Source organism: Accipiter gentilis, chromosome 9, assembly GCF_929443795.1.
Source record: "Accipiter gentilis chromosome 9, bAccGen1.1, whole genome shotgun sequence".
Taxonomy (NCBI): domain Eukaryota; kingdom Metazoa; phylum Chordata; class Aves; order Accipitriformes; family Accipitridae; genus Astur; species Astur gentilis.
Window position 1 is genome coordinate 15332210 of NC_064888.1, and position 16543 is coordinate 15348752.

The window sequence follows — 16543 nt, forward strand, 5'->3', positions numbered from 1 at the left end:
ATTACAGTACTGTTGTGTATGAGCCCTCATTAATGAGGCTGTCAGTCTCATTTCACTATTTACAAGGCTATGCAGTTTAAAAAAACCCTTTGCTTTTTTTGCTTGTTAATTACAAGCTTGTACATTTTTACTCCTCTGCCTACCAGCAGATAATCTCCACACAGAAAATAAACAGATATTTCCAGAGGTTTTTTTTAATGACTCCACTCATTCAAGGACTTAATGAAAACTTTTGGTATATGGCCAGCAGCCTATACATTCCATTCATTTTGTCAGCAACATGTTTATTCAGACTAGTGCTTGTATGGAAGGCCTGCGTGACCAGCTCAAGAAATTGTCATGGTTTGTTGAAAGCAAAAGAAACAACAAAAAAATACCCCTCAACATTTCCTTTGCTACTGCTTTTCAGAGGGGAGGCAGTAATAGGGCACAATGCGCAGGCTGTCCTAGGCCTTACAAGGCCCCTGCAACTACAAGCACAACTAGAGCACGTGCGTGACTGGGAAGGAGGAGGGGAGAGGGAGAAAGAGAGGTGTAAGGAATACTGTCGTATCGTTTGTCAGCGTTCCTCGAGACTGTTCTCTCAAAGCAAAGCCTCTTAGGTGCCCCTTGAGGGAATAGACAGGGAGATCAATCTACCAAGTTTAGAAACCACACAAGTTAAAATCTCCTCCTAAAGACACTCTAGACTTCTTATCAAAAGGAAAACCACACACAAACACCACCCTTTCCCACAAATTTCAGAAGCGTGAAAGATTAAAAAGTTCACAGTCGGGGGAAAAAAAAAAAAAAAAAAAAGGCAAATAAGAGTACCTGCATCTAGAAGAGCTTCCAGACAGCACCGGCAACAGAGCTGAAACCCCTCAGCAACATACCCGTCCCCCCTTGGGCCAGGGAAAGCTCCTCACATTCTTTCTGTGGTGTGGTTGATCTGGCTCTGCCCCTTAAGGACTTGCATAAAACGTTGGGAGCACATGAAAGCAAAGGTTTGTAATAGAAAGAAACTCTGCAAACTTCAATAGCCTATACACGGCAGACTGCTTGCAGTTAAACAAACAGCAAAGAAGGTGACAGGAGAACTGAGGCCATAAAATAAATGATTGGCAGGAATTACAGCCAACCTTGGAGTCTTACAGTTTCCTTTTCTAATTGCTAAACCACATGCCTAGGTCTGGATCTAGCAAAAGTATGATACAGCATATCAAACTCACTTACCGCATTTTGGGATGGGAAGAAGGAACACACATTTCTAAATCTTCTTGAAGAAGCAGGCTAGATGGCAAGGTGCTACTTGTGAGGACATGCCACCTGTATGGGGAGATGAACTTTTTCTGATACTACGTAAACATGTACTGGCAGAGGTTTAGATATTAATCCAGAGCTAACAGGACCTGGCTGAAGAAATTAAGGAATCAAATGTGGGACGAGATTTTATTTCAATAAAAGATACACCTTGTTTGCATCAGTCCTTGCAAGAAGCTGTGCTGTGTCCCTAACAAACCTTGTATTCGCAGGACTACTCCCAAAGCTAAGTAGCTTAGGTCCAGCGGAATTGTCTCGTTCAAAGCATCCTCTTCCACTGGAAACATGAACATGCATTTTAGCTGCTGGAATCTGCTGCACCCTGAAATTGAAGGACTGGGTTACCAAAGTTCACAATATTTCTGATGAGTATCTGAGATGCGATTCACCAGATATCATGGACTTAATTCACCCACACATGCCCAGCCCTGGATACCTCTGCACCCAGACTCTACACGTTACCCAGGAACACAGCCAGGTACAAGCAAGGTGGCATTTATACCTGGCCCAGTAAGTGAAACAGAATCTCTTTCCAAGCCAGTAAGGAGAGATGCTTACCCAGCCACGCTGCTGAGCAGTCTGGCAGGCTCCCATCCCACTCCACAGGGCAAGAGCCACAGTCCTGCCCAGCTGCGCTCACCTCCCTGGCAGCCCAGAGCTCAGCGTGCACGAGCGACGTGGATTTCGTGTCCATGTCAATGACAGAGAAAGGGAAAAAATTAACACTGATTTCAACGCAAGGCTGCTATCAGTACTATATGAGAATGACAAATCTTTCATTGCTGAGGTGGCATAGCATAATTTTAATTATTTTTCAGATAAATACAATGCTTAGGTTTACATTTTGCCGATTTAACAATTTGTGAAATTTTTACATAATCATTAAAGATATTTTTCCTTCAAGATACATAAGAACACTCTATATAAAAATACTTCTTTAAATGAAACATTTAAAAACACATTATTAGATCTTTGAAATGCCACAGTCCTATTATATTTCATAATGCAAAAAGGTTAGCAGCACAGACATTTCAGTATTCTTTCCAATTGCATACTTTCATTTAAATGTTTAATTTTGATTTTTTTTTCCCTTGGAAGTATTTAATCTTAGCTTTAAAGCCAATGGACTCACATAGAAGCAATATAGAAAGGAAATCAACTCTGGTATCATTATATTCACATGTAAAGTGTTTACCACTGAAGAGTGATTTACAATTGATGTTTATACTTAATACAATAAAAATAAAACCAAAATGCATATATCATGTTTGACTTTTTAAGCAACTTCTAGACATCACTTTGCTGCCTTCCCCCCCCCCCCCCCCCCCCCCAAAACACATTTTCAAAATCATACAGTGTCTTTGAGTGCATTGATTTTTGGTTGGTTTATCTGCTACCTCTCTTGCACTAGTTTTGTGAAGACTAGCTAAATGCCATTCCCACTGATTAGGAAAGAAATTATTAATGCTGTGAGCTTCTAAAAAAATAAAGTCCATGATAATGCAGGACAATAAACCAATGACTCAGACAGCAGAAGCTGTTGGCCACTACTGAGAACATTGGTCATAAAGTACCCTTTTCTTCTCACGTAGATACCCGAGACATCCTCAAAATGTCCTGAAAGTTTTGCCAAAAGAGATGAGAGGATAATTAGACCCTTATTTATAGTGGTTTTACATTCCCAAATCTGTTCTTTGATTGTGTGGTTCACTGCTTGTTTCAAGGGAATTAGCACGTACAGAGTATGTAGTCTGTCACCACTTATTTCTATACAGATTTCTTAAACTCTTCTGATTGTGAAGAAAGGAGTTGTGTCTGACAGTCTGTGATTCATAGGACACGTTCTATAGGAGACCAAGCCCTATACCCATCCTCCTGGATGGCAAGAAGGGAAAGAAACCAACCATTGGGGCATCAATAATTCTTAGTTCCATGTACAAACCAACATGTTTCTTCCAAAAGTAGACCAGATCAGTGAACTTCTATTATTTGTCTACCATTTATGAGAGTCTCTTCCCTATTCTTGCTCCTTCATGAACCACAATAAGAAGGAACAAACAGATTATTTCCCAGAAAAAAAACCCTGCAGAGACAGCCAGAATGCTGCCCTCTTTGTCCCACCTAGATATAGCTGGACATCCTTCAGTAGCAGATACAATACAGATGATATCTGCATAAGACTGGATATGCAGTCCATTCTGTTTAGTCCATAGGGACCGACCCTCTGTTGAGGTTGCTCTAACTCTTTGGATAATGCCCTTCCTAGCCTACAGATGGACTAGAGTTAAGAGAGGTCAGAGAAAGCTTTCACCTACCCCAGAGCATCTTCTCTTCCACATGTTACTTCTTGATTGTGCTTTGGAGACAAAAGTTTCCCACTGCAGAACCAGGAAAGGAAATGTACTGGCAAGCCTATTCCTAACTGCAGGGGAGGACTAAAGATGGAAGCTCAAATTATAAATTGTAATATGACAACAAAGGAGCATCACTATGGGCTTACAGCATTGTTCTCCCCAAAAAGCTGTAGTAAAAGGTTTTTTTCATGGACACTTAGTAACAGCTCACCTAGCTCTGCACATGGGAACTGGAATGATTTGATCCCATGCAGCCCATGGAGACGCTCACTCTGACCTTGCTGGATTTTCAGCTGGGCTCTCCTAGGGCACTGCTAAATACATCATATTTATTTTATATACTTAATTACCAACTTGATATGCTAGAGGCAGGATTACAACCTCTCATTAAAATACCTACACTCAAAATTGGGGTCAGCCCTGGTTAAATTTAACCAAGTGGAATGGTATATATTGGCTCTGTTGCACCTGGCCTTAAATTGAATTTTGCCCAAATGGAAAGGTGACTGTCGTACGCATGCTCAGAAGTGGGCCTGAATTTCTCTTACATTTCTTGCCATCCTACTCTGTTACCTTATTAGTTGGTCTCTGCCAGTAGTGATGAATATGGTATTTAGGTCAACGTGTTCTTTGTTAATTGCATTAGCCATGTGCCTAAGACTTAGGCTTCCTCTTCTCCCAGTGCTGACTTTGGCTATTAACATGTGGTCTTTAAATATATTTCACTCTAAACAGTGTACTTAATCTGTCAGGTGAGATGGATAGAGTCTGTTTTAGGCAGACTAAGATGATCAGTGGAATGCTAATTACAAAATTCACATGGGTGGAAAGACCCCTTTTTATAAAGAAACACAAGCCATTTTATATGCTACTTTTTCTACTGAGTCCCCAAAAGCAGAGGGAAGAATTACATTTGTTTTCTGCATACGAGGTCTAATTATATTCAGAATACTTTTTTTTTTTTTTTTTAATTTCTGCACACCTTTTTGAACCTTACTTTATAAATAGGATCATTTTCCCTTGGAAAAAAAAAAATTCACAATATTGGCTTTTATCTTCCCAGGGGTTGTGCTTTGTTTTGTTTAAATTGCATTGTATTAGCATAATTTTTTGTCACATAATAGCAAAGATTAGAACAGAAGTGTGTTCAAACCCGCACCCGCGCACATGTATATATCTCCTGAAGCAGATTCAGCCAATGGAGAACTGCTTCTGGCTTGGAAATGGAAAATTACTATACTAGTAGTATGGCAAAATCCAGCAGAAGGAGCTGCATTACTTTAACTAGGGGCATGAAAATCAAGAGGCCTTTGAGAGGTCTCTATTCAGATGTAAAGAAAAATGCCTTCTCCCTGTTTATTTATTGAACACCATTGGATCCTACATACTAGCCAAAATCCAGACAGCCAGCTGATAATGAATTATTGAATTCCAACACCAGCAGAGACTAGAAGTTTCCCTTAGCTAAGCTAAAGTTTTGAGTTTAACTTTATTCCCAAGGACATTCACTACATTTTCAGCAGGAAATAAATATCCCGAAACTATTCGCTAACTGTTCAGCTTTGAAATATAATATTTGTTCTGAATGCCTCAAGATTAGGGCTCTGTAAAATACTTGTCAGAGGACCTCATCCCCTTCCCTTGTGCTGTGCCCATCACCGCTCCGTCCAGGCGGCTGTGGGGTAGCGTTCCAGGAGCGCGTTCCTCAGCTGGGCTGTGTGGATCTTGTCTCTGGTCTCCACGGTGCAGGTGACCTGGGAAAAGAATTAGACACATTCCTGACGGCATGGCAGCAATCACAGACAAAGGCATTTCCAATGAAATCCTAAAATACACTCATAAAACCAGAATGATCAGTTCAATGTAAAAAATCTGGACCTCACTTCCCCTGTATGCGCAGGCAAGAAAACTGACATTGCAGACATCTGGGGCTCTTCCAGCCCTTCTGCACAGTATTAACAACTTCCAACAGCCCTACATTTTATTGCCTTCAAAGGCTGAAGAAGATAGGCTGAGCCTCTGCTGGCTGCTGGGCAAGTACTTGTCTACTGTTGGCCTCCCTGAAGTCATCCATTAGCAGCTTCTCTTGTCCCTTCCCTGGGGTATATATGTAGTGCTGCTGCCACCTCACCCATCTCTGACTCTTAACCTCACCCCATTTCCCATGTTTCTGGGCAGTGTTTGTTCCATCCTTCAAGCTTTTTGTATTCTCCTCCTCTTCTCTCTCATGGAATTATCCCCCAGTCCTTTATCATCTCTGCAGTATTCTGGCTGGTTTCATCTACTCACACACCTTCTTGTTTTACTCTGATTTTTTGTTTGCTCATTGATTAATTTCTAGTTTTCTGTTACAGTTGTTCTTCTGCTAAACCAAACTAAACACAGGCAAACTTAGTCTTGACAGTTTTCTTTTTATTCTTCACTTGCCTCCACAAGTATTATTGACAATACTGTCATGCAGCCACTGAAGACAGTAACTTCAATGTCATTTTTTCAATTCCTCTTTAATCCCTCTTTTCTATATACTCACATCTCTACTGCATCATTTGAAAATCTGGGCACTACCAATGGTGAGGCACCAATGGGAAGGTGCAGAAGGAAACTTATACTTCACAATTTTAGACTACTAACTTCCATCACCACTGATGCTGCTGGAATTATCACTGATGTTGAAAGTGCCATGTGGAAAAAAGACCTTACAGAAACATGGAAATCTAGTGAGGAAAGGATCCAAGGTGAGTCACAGTGCAACAACAGAGAAGTTACTGTAACGGGCAAATCCACAGTGAATAGAGGAAAAACTGGTCATGGTGACCTTAAGGCATGCTACTAGAGACGGATGCCCTATATAATGTTCCTATCAGAGCTGCTTCCTTTACAGGAGGCAACAAGATAAAAAAAAAATTGTCTCTACTGAAGTATGTTTATGAGGACATTTCTAAATAAGAAGTTCGTGAATTTGTGTTTCTGGGAATGAGCTTAAAATAACAATAAACCTTTAGCAAAACTGTTGAACGAGAAGAGAAAACACTTAACTCCAGGTTATTATAAACAGCCATGAGCTCACTTAATTAGAAAACTGACTATAGCTTCTTAAATATCCATCCTGAAATAAGCCACATATCTGATCTGTTTCAGTAATTCTTTGCCTCTTATCCTGAACATAGTTCTATTCTTATTTGGTTCTTTGGAACACAAATTAGGTGCTAATTTCTTTCTCTTCTGAAAAAGTGGGATTTAGTCTCGAGAAGGACAGTCACAGAAGACAATTAATAATTACAGAAGAGGAGAGAACACAAAGATTGGGAAAAGTATCTAAAGGATATCTAGGCACCAAAGCACCAAATAACCATTATCCACTTCATGGCTCATATAAAATCCCTAAAGCTTTGTGGCCATATCTCCAAGAGCACATATTCATCTCTCGCTGAATCTGTAATTCAAAAAAGCAAACTTTTTCCCCTTCCACAGGAATCATGCCTTTTTTGTCCTGAGCAAATCAATTGCTGCACTTGGAACCAGTCTGGGCTTGCCAGGTTCAGCTTTGAATATTTGGCAGCAAGCAGTTGCTCTGCCCTGGGAGCAAGCATGGGAAAACATTTTGATTTATAGAGCTAACTATCCTCCTCTCTGCCCTTTTCTTTCTGCTAATGATTGAAGCCAGACAGACTTGGATAGATTGGAGCCAGAGAGCTTGTAAACAGTTTGGATAAATACTGTGGGTTTGTTCTGTGCATGCACGGCATCCAACACGTGATACGGCCTTTAATATGCTGTAGTGTATTATAAAAGTAATAGCAGCAGCAGCAATAATATACAACTCCAGAAATGTACCTGATTTTTTACACTTGTCAAATAGAGGAAGCTAGAACATTAGCTCACAGTAGGAGCGAAAGAGAATCACCATACACCTTAGAGTAGCTACAGATCTAAACAGCAAGGAAGGCAAGAATTTGCTTTCTTGCTCAGATTAAGCCAATTTACACTGCAGTTTTACGTTCACAGAACACCTTTCTCTCATTCGCTTCACCTGGTAAGTATGACTTCCATGAGTGTCCAACAGGGCAATCCCCATATTCATGGGGATGTATGCGAGGATTACACTTATCTAGGATGAATAGTTACCCAGGTACTACTAGCTACAGGAGGTTGCATACCTACTGATGAACTAAGAGTAAGTGCTCCAAACTGATCTTATTTAAGAGCAAATGACAAAACCTATTGCCTGATGTTTCTTATACTCCAGACAAGACGACCCATGATAACTAGAGAAACCTTTGCTTTAAATTTGTTTCAAACCCATAAGCCCTCAGTACCAGACATAGGCTTTTTGATCCAGCAGAGCTCTCATTGACTGCAGGACCAAGTTTGCACAGTAGACATTTTTTTTCTGTGTATCAAAAAACTCCACAAAACCCAATAACAACAACAACAAAAGCTCCCAAATTTTATGTATTTCTCTCCTGCATATTATATCCTTGCTGGATTAAAAAAAAAAAAAAGAAGAAAAATTATCTGGTCCTGTAAAACAGTTAAAATAACCAGCCATATGGATTTTTTTAACTGCATTTAGAGTTCCGCTCTCTGTGGCAGGTAATCTAAAGATTGATTCCAGCCTAAGAGTTTAGTTAGCCTTTTGGGGTTTTTTTGTGGCAGGCCTACAAGTAATAGAAGACAGAACAGTCTTCACTGAATATGTGTGTCTTATGGGTTTTATTTAATAACTAGAAATAATTGAGGGAGCAGGACAAAGGCTGAAAAAAAGATAAAGGATAAAATTTATCACAAGTTACTACTCCGTGCAAAACCAAAATCCAGATGCATAAATTAAAATATTCATAGGAATTAATTCCATTTCAAAGAGAGGAAAGTTCATAACTTCACAAGATGGAGGAAATTTGCAAAGTTCTGTGCTGAATAATTTGGGCAACAGGGTAGGCACCTGTGCTCCCTTTTAACTGCAAGTATCACGTGTGGGCACTTAGCCTTTTAGACCGTATTTTCCTAGATATTAAAAATTATTCTGGCATGCCTCTCAACTCCCTGATGCCTGATATCTGTAGATTGTGTGTGTAAATAAAGATATTGGGTGGACATGCCGAGCCAGCGCTAGAGAGCAGAGGAAATGTGAGCAGCATTGCTCAATCAAAAGATTTCAGTCTTGTGCTTTTCCAGGTTCCATGTAAAGATAGATCATAACCAGCTAGTGCAATTCCTCCTATGTCCCTGACTGATCCACTGAGCCTTTGTATCCTACTTCTTTAGTCCTAGAAACCACATCCATCATCTTCTAAGCTATTGGTCTCAAAGGATTCACAAAACTTAATATTCAAGATACACCATGCTCACCAACAGTATAGGTTTGTTTACAGGAAAAAAAATAACTGGATTTAGAACTGAAATCTTTATTCATACACACTGGCTTCAGTTCTATAAATAAAGCAAGGCTTTTCAATTCTATTTAAAAAATCAACAACTGGGCAATTTTCTGAATTATTCAGTAAACACTCAGTGTAGGTTACTGCACATTACAGATTATTTGGCAACAGCACTTCAGTTTATGGTTTGGGGATCAGCTGCCAGATGGTCCCCAAGGTCAGTGCAATGCAATGCATGAGAAAGAGCGTAACAGCTGCCACAGATGTCACTTGGTTGTGCAACCTGAGGCCTTATCTTTTGGCATGTTCTTGCATTCGGGTTGGTGAGCACAAGCACAAATAAGTTACCATCGTGTTACACAAATCAGATAATAATCCAACAGGTCAACTCTTAGCCTCCCTGGAGTCAGGTTCTTACTTCTACAACTGGGGCAGGCTATTCTGTACTGCGTTAATCTGCTGTGGAATGCCATTAAAGAAAATGACCAAATTCTTTTGGAGGGCCTCAGAAGAAACGTATTGATGAACTTCCCACTCCAAGAGTCTCCATTTTGCAGGTGGGGAACTGACAGACAGAAACCATGCCTTGCCCATGGTTGTGCAGGAAATGCTTTCGGAATGATAGCATCCTTCTTGTAGCTGGACAGCTGCATGCTCCTCTGTATTCTTTTCACGGGACAATAACATGGAATATGTTGGCAGCTGAGGACTCTAATACAAAATATTCTCCTCCAGTCTTCTACAAAATGCAAGCTGGCCCAAAGGAATTTGCTCAAATTGAACAGAACGGACTAAAATAATTTAGTGAGTTATAGCCTGAGGTGAATAAACTGTATGGAAAAAACAGGTATTACACTACACAAAACGAGCCAGGAAACCCAACACCACTGGGACAATGTGTAATGTTACTGTAAAGAAAAAGCAACATTTGATTTATGAACTAGTATTTTGTTGCACAGTCAGAGGGGAAAGTAATGTGATGGATGTTCTTTTACAACTGGTCTCCTCCGGGTTATTTAAAACCACAGCAGAGTTAAGCTCCTGAGAGGTTTGAAGTGAACAGACCAGACAACCCCATAATGTCAAACAGGACCGAGGTCAGAGGGAAAACTGCCACTGCAGCTGCTTCTCTGCAAAGCTGCTGGAGCACCTCGAGACCTTGCAGGCCCTCGCCGCTCTGTTCCAGGACCCTCCTGTACCTGCCAGTCTGATTATGCTGCAGGTGCAGTGATGAGAAGACTTTTCTAGAAACTTGATAAGCTCAAAGATTTTTTTTTCGTCTGAGTTGCCTGAGTCCAAATATGAGACACCTATTAAGCAGGCAACTGCTGTTCTATAGCAGAGCCTTGCATGGCTTCATAGCAAAGATAGTTCTTACCTTATTAAGGTAAGAACCTTATTGATTTTGCTCAATGACTTCTTTCTAAGTCAATAATAATATGAAATTAAAGAGATTCAAATGGTTATAAAGAGGTTTACAGATGGAAGCAATTTAAGTGATAAATTGTCCTACATTGAATCTGAGGAATATTACTGATAAAGAACAGGGAAAGTTCAAAGCAGCAAGTTGTAGCTTCCTCCCATGAGCTGGGTAATCCTTTAGACCTCTATATCCAGTCAGCTGGTCATTTTTTCCCTTAGCTTTGATCTTTATTTTTGTCTAGATATTCCTGGTCATGTAACCTGCTTCAATAGCTGTAAAATCTGAAGCCTACCAGACTGGTTATTTGTAGGATTTGCTAAGAGTTATCTATTTCAATAGTGGGACTTCAGAATCCATTTCCTAGCTGCACAGGTAAGAGTGAATTTGGGTATAGTCCTCTGCAAGACAGAAATCCAGTACAAGCCACAAGGAAAGAGAAACTGAACTGGAGGTATAAGCAGGCAGCATCCAAAAGAAAGTCCCATATTGTTCCAAAGAACATGACCAGCCGATTCCACTGCACAAGGCACTTCATTAAGAAATCAGCTGAATCTAATGTAGCCATAATCTTTTTTTTTTTTAAATAAAAAAAATCTCTTATTTTTACCAGTAGTGTTCCAAAAGTTATTTGTTCCAGAAGTGTAGTTTGAACTTAAAGCTTCCTTTTAGAAAGTCCTTACTACTCCACGCAATCAGACTATCAGCAGGGATCTTCCCATAGAGCATTCCAAGCATGCAGCAGATGAATAAACACTAACCCAGCAAGGCATTTCACTAGAAGGAAAAAAAATGCTCTATCTTCCTGATAAGCAGTGACTAGAAGCCCAGTTTCTCTCCTTTGGAAATGAAGGGGTAAATCTAAAAGGATGATTAAATACTGAGATGACAATCTTGACAGGAACTGATTTAGTGTTTCAAATAAGCCACTACACTTGCTGCTCTGTTCTGTCAAACACTTCATCTATATCCACAATCAAAAGTATGTATTAAAGTTGGAGTGGAATAGATAGAGCTGGAATGTCTTTCTTAATATTACCACCAGTTCAACACATGATAATTTTTGGTTCTTGATCCAGATTTAAATGCGTGCTTAATTTAATGTGCTGTGATTTACACTGATGAAAATGATACAATGTTCTTTGCAGGTCTGCTTTAGTAGCAAATGCTTAAAAATGCTTTGCCGACACAAGGCTTTGGTCCTTACAAGCAACAAAGAAAAAAAGCAAAACATCCCCCATGCATATTAGCTTTACTATGAAAATATGCACATTTTTCTATATCTGGTTAGAGCAAATTCATTGTGATGCTTAAAGATAAATTCAATATTCTACCATTTTTCATTATCCTTGTTTTAGTTTTCACAGAAAAGCTTCACGATTCACTAGGTGTCACCAGATAGAGCTGCCTCCAAAGTCGCTGAGGTCTATAAATCTGGATCACTACTTTGTACTTCACATCTAATTAGCCATTAGCCTCTCCCAGGCTAGTTAAAAGCCATCATACAAATCCAACATCCGAATAAATTACTCAGGGATGCAAATTCCTCCCTTCAACCCTCTTGTAGTACAACACTGTCAGATTCTTGAAGTGGACAGCCAGTGAAAATATATTGTGTTTAAAGTGCAGACAATAGTACATGGCACTTTTTCATTCAGGCACTGTATTTACTAGAGATTCTGATAAAATTGCCTCATTGGAGGAGGTTGCAAGAGCAATTGAAAATTGTTCTAACATTCTCAATCAGAAACCAAGAGTGGATATTGTTTAATTTACGTAGTAGCATTGATAAAAATTACAAGCCTTACTTCATAAAAATCACATTGAAAGCTTTAAAAGAGTTACAGGGTTTGTTGAATCTAGCCTTCAGTAAAAAGGTTTTTCAGAGCTAAGTTAGTCACTGAATCAGAGGGATTTGTCTACCCGTGCAGTGTCATGTCATCTTCAAGTTACTCAAAATCATAAGCTGGTCTACCGTTATAGCAAACTGCAGAATAATGTAGTTTTAGTCCTAGACACTTGAGAAAACTGATAATATTATATTCTGAAAGATGTTTGTGAACTTCATTGTAGTCCTTTGCTATAGTCATCTTTAATCTAACCTATTCTTTACATACACAAGTGAAAATACTGAGCAGGTTTTTGCATCCAGGTGGGAAACTACATTTAAACGCCAAAATGGAAGAACTTGCTTACTCAATAGCATTACTGAATTCCAGTTATGAGCCTGTTTAGCAAAGATCCCTAATTCCACCTGTGATTTCACAAACCAAGTCAGGTTGGACTCAGACAGCAGTAGCATGGAATCAGTGGAACCACACCTTTGCCAAACCAGTTGAAGTAAGAGATATGCCATGATACAAATGATCCTTTTAAGAGATGCCATTAACTGATAACACCTCCTCACTGTTACTATATCAAATACTCAACAAAGGAATAATGACTTTGCTCTGTGCTCTTTGTGGATAAGGTACAAAACTGAGGCCCTAGTTAAAAACGAAGATTCTTTAGGAGTAAGGGTGTTCTCCACATTGCTTTAAGGCAAATAGGTCTCGGGTAATTACAGCCAGCATACACAGCTGGCTCTTCAAGTTCTGGACGGATGCTGCAGCTTGCTCACCACCTCCGGCACACCACCACACACGTAAGGAAGGTTTGCAATAGTAACAGCTGGAGTATTTCACCCATGGTGTCGCAACAGCAGGTAAAACAGGTCCTGTATAATTTATATGCCTGCTAAGTGTTCGGTGAGGCAAGATGCTGCATAGCACAGAAGAAATTATCTATCGCATTGCTCCCCAAATCACTGAGCACACTCTATTGGACTTCTTCAACATAGTCATATAGAGACATAGGAAAACAGAATAAACTAGGGGAGGCCAGTACTGCTAGAGAAACTGAAATCGCATCTCATCTTACCTCGACAGTGAAGAGCTCAGATGTCACAAATGTGTGTTCTTGTTTGATATCCAAAACTCTAAATCAAATAAGGGATAAATTAGATACAACAACAATCCTTTGTCATTCTAAAATAGTTTCAGTAAGCATTTGGACAGTAATCATCTTTGCTGCTTTCTGTATTAGGCCTTTGTTCTATGCTGCAAAAGTACTCGCACATTGGAACAAAAATGAAGGAAATAAAAGTTTTTTCTGAAACATAACAAGAAAAAACCCTTTGATTAATTAGTCACTTACAGACTTGCCTTCAGAGGACATTTGGAAACATGTCCAAATCTTTAATAATCTTTGTGGTATTCTGTGATTATATTTCCTTACTACTAGTCTGATTTACCTTGCTTCTTCCCGAGCCAAAATCTCCAGTAGCTTTGCAATGTCTCCTGGGCTGTCAGAAAGCACAAGGGAAAATCTGCACACTCTGTTATCGAGGGTCAGGGCACGAGCTATGCACTGTTGCAGCAAATGTAATTCCAAGTTTCCACTGCATATGACAATCGCCACTCTGAAAACAGAAAGAAAACCAGGATTTTCGATTAGCACTTGTCTGTGCAAAGGAACTGTAAATCACAGACACTGTATTCAATATCAGCTTAAGATCTGCTAGGACCACCATTTGATAAATCTGTACTACGTATCAGAGGGTCTCCCAGCTCTCAGCATCAGTTGTGGGCAGGCAGTGGGAGCATAGAAGCTGGCTGCATTTGTTGGTCTGAAAACTTGTTTTCATTTTGCATGTCCTGGAGAGATAGATTTAGTCCTGTTAGAGATAATTAGCTGGAGAATTCTAGGTCTGTTTCAAATTTTTTAAATGTGACATCATTTTCCCTTGGAAATTCTGAGTCTCAGCCTCTGAATGGTTAGATAACATGTATGTTCAAGGCTTTCTGTAACCATTAATTACATCCATCTCAACCCTGCAAAATGAGTACAGAAATGTTTGAAGAGGAAGTGAAGAGCCACATGAAAATTCTCTTTCTGCAGAGCCAACCCTGACCCCTTTAAACCCAAACCTGTGCATTTTGCCTTTTATTTTAGCTGTACTGAACTGAAATTTGTTGCTGCTTTAAGTACTCTGTCAGCTTCTTCTGAAGAACTGCCTCAGCAGTATTTTAGCATACAATGCTGTGCATTGGAAATTTTATTTTGTCTTGAGTGCATGTATGTTTAAATACATTCTGGGCTATGTCCTGAGCCAAGGCTCAATCCGCTTAAGTACTGAGTACTCAGGCCCAGATGCAAGAAGGCACTTACCCACACGTTTAATGCTAAGCACAAGGGTAATCCCATTGACTATCTGGGCAGGAGTTCTCAGGGCCAGGAAGCAGGTGTCACTGAGTGACTGCAGAAGACAGCCTGGCTCCTGTCCTACCACAGACAGGGCTGATTTCCACAAGTGGAATGAGAGAAGGCAACAGGCTGACAAAAGCAGGATGCTCTCCTGGCAGATGTGACCATGCCTCGTGGAGCTGTATGTAACTGCCCTTCCCCCAACCATTTGAGAATACAGGAAAATGACAAGATTTGTCAGGTCTGCAGGCTGACACGTGTCTTGTTCAACATGGTCTTCTGACCTGTGAGTGGGTCCCTTCAGCCTGAAGCAGATGCCACAGATAAGCCCATTGCCAGTTCAGGGGCAGGAGATGCCTTGTTACTCATAAACCAAATAGCTTCTCTCTGTTTCCTGGGACCAAGGCACTCAATGCCATGCTTTGGCCACAGTTCCCTGTTTGCAATAGCTGCTGTACCTTTTACCCTTCAACTCAGGCAGCTTCCCTGCAACCAGCGCTGCAAGTCCAATGGCCCCTTCTGCATCCACCGTGGCTCGTTCATACTCCAGCAATCTCAGCATTGAAATGAGGATGTCCTCCTCCCTGAAGGCAAAAGAGTTGTGTCAAAACAAAATGAAAGAGTTACCAGAGGAGGAAGACAATACATTTATGTATAACTGGATTCCTCCCATCCTCCCAGGTTCATATGACCCCAAAGCAGTGTTGCAGAAAGCTGTGCTGCTGGGGCGTGAATGCACATCTCAAGTCTTGTTATCAACTGAAAGTCAAGATGGCATTTTTTACTAGAACCACTGTGCTAGCTAAGTCCTAGTGGTAAGTATATTCTACCAACTTGGCCTTTCTGTGATGATTTAGAAGAGTTTTGTCAAAGGCTGCCTTCAAGTGTTGTAGAACACAACAAGGACAAATTTTACACCCAGAGTGTGACCAGGTACTAGCAGCAGGTGAAGTTTTGGCCAAAGGGGTCAGTCTGGATGATGCTCTGAGTCATATGATTTAGTTTTAGGTAGTCCTGTGAGGAGCAGGGAGTTGGACTCGATGGTCCTTTATGGGTGTTTTCCAACTTGAGGTATTCTATGATTCTGTGATATGTGGGATTGGGTTCAGTGTCTTCAGTGCCCCTCTCAGAAGGAAAGGCATCCCACCACTACCTACCATGCTCTCACAGTGTGTGCACGATGGCAACTCCTGCCAACCTGCTTTCCACTGTAAATTAAGAACCATCATACCCTGGTGGTACAGCACATTTTTCATTTTTCACTCAGTATTATTCATTTCACTGCTTTTCTTCACCTACCTCACAGCAACAACTTTATCCACAAGTTTCCCAGTCAGCTGCAAAGAATTGCTGCCAAAGCAAAGCCCACTCACATCTGCAGATTTCAAAAAGACACAAATATGAAGCTGGCTGCTTTAGACAAGTTCAACACTTTTTAGAATCCTGACTGTTTGGTGCCCTTAATGAGTGCAGCACACTGTTATATGAACTCAAGTTGCTTGATTTTTTAATGTGACAACAATGCATTTGATAATGAAAGACCAAATCTCCCAGGAAGATTTTGCCATTTTGGTCTCCTTTAAGAAAATTATGATTCTTCACTGGCATAGTTGCACTGCAAGAGTGACCCTGCAGCCCAGCGCTTTTCACTGTTCAGCAAGGTTTGAAGGAGAGAAGAACCAAACGTGGCACTGGGTTTGTTGGCTACAACAGGACACTTCAGAAAGGAGTTCAGAGACAGGCAGAGCTTGCCAGAGAGTTAAGAAGTTGTTTGTTTTATAAAACTCCAATTTAACCCAAAGCTTCCAGAGATTTGAACATCAGGTAAACAGGATATTCTTAAA

At 40.4% G+C, this 16543-nt stretch overlaps 1 protein-coding gene across 2 annotated transcripts in view; it reads right to left on the reverse strand.

The window, feature by feature from the left end:
- Positions 1 to 2626: 2626 nt before the first annotated feature.
- The window catches only part of LOC126042566 (L-threonine dehydratase catabolic TdcB-like), a 33245-nt gene continuing 19328 nt past the window's right edge, over positions 2627 to 16543 (reverse strand). For both annotated transcript variants that reach the window (XM_049809848.1, XM_049809847.1), the window contains exons 7-11: positions 15999 to 16074; positions 15158 to 15283; positions 13747 to 13914; positions 13374 to 13431; positions 2627 to 5410 (exon numbers count right to left, since the gene is read on the reverse strand). In XM_049809848.1, coding sequence (XP_049665805.1) covers positions 5312 to 5410; positions 13374 to 13431; positions 13747 to 13914; positions 15158 to 15283; positions 15999 to 16074 — 527 coding nt within the window. In that variant the 3' untranslated portion in view covers positions 2627 to 5311. The remainder of the gene's footprint in view (positions 5411 to 13373; positions 13432 to 13746; positions 13915 to 15157; positions 15284 to 15998; positions 16075 to 16543) is intronic.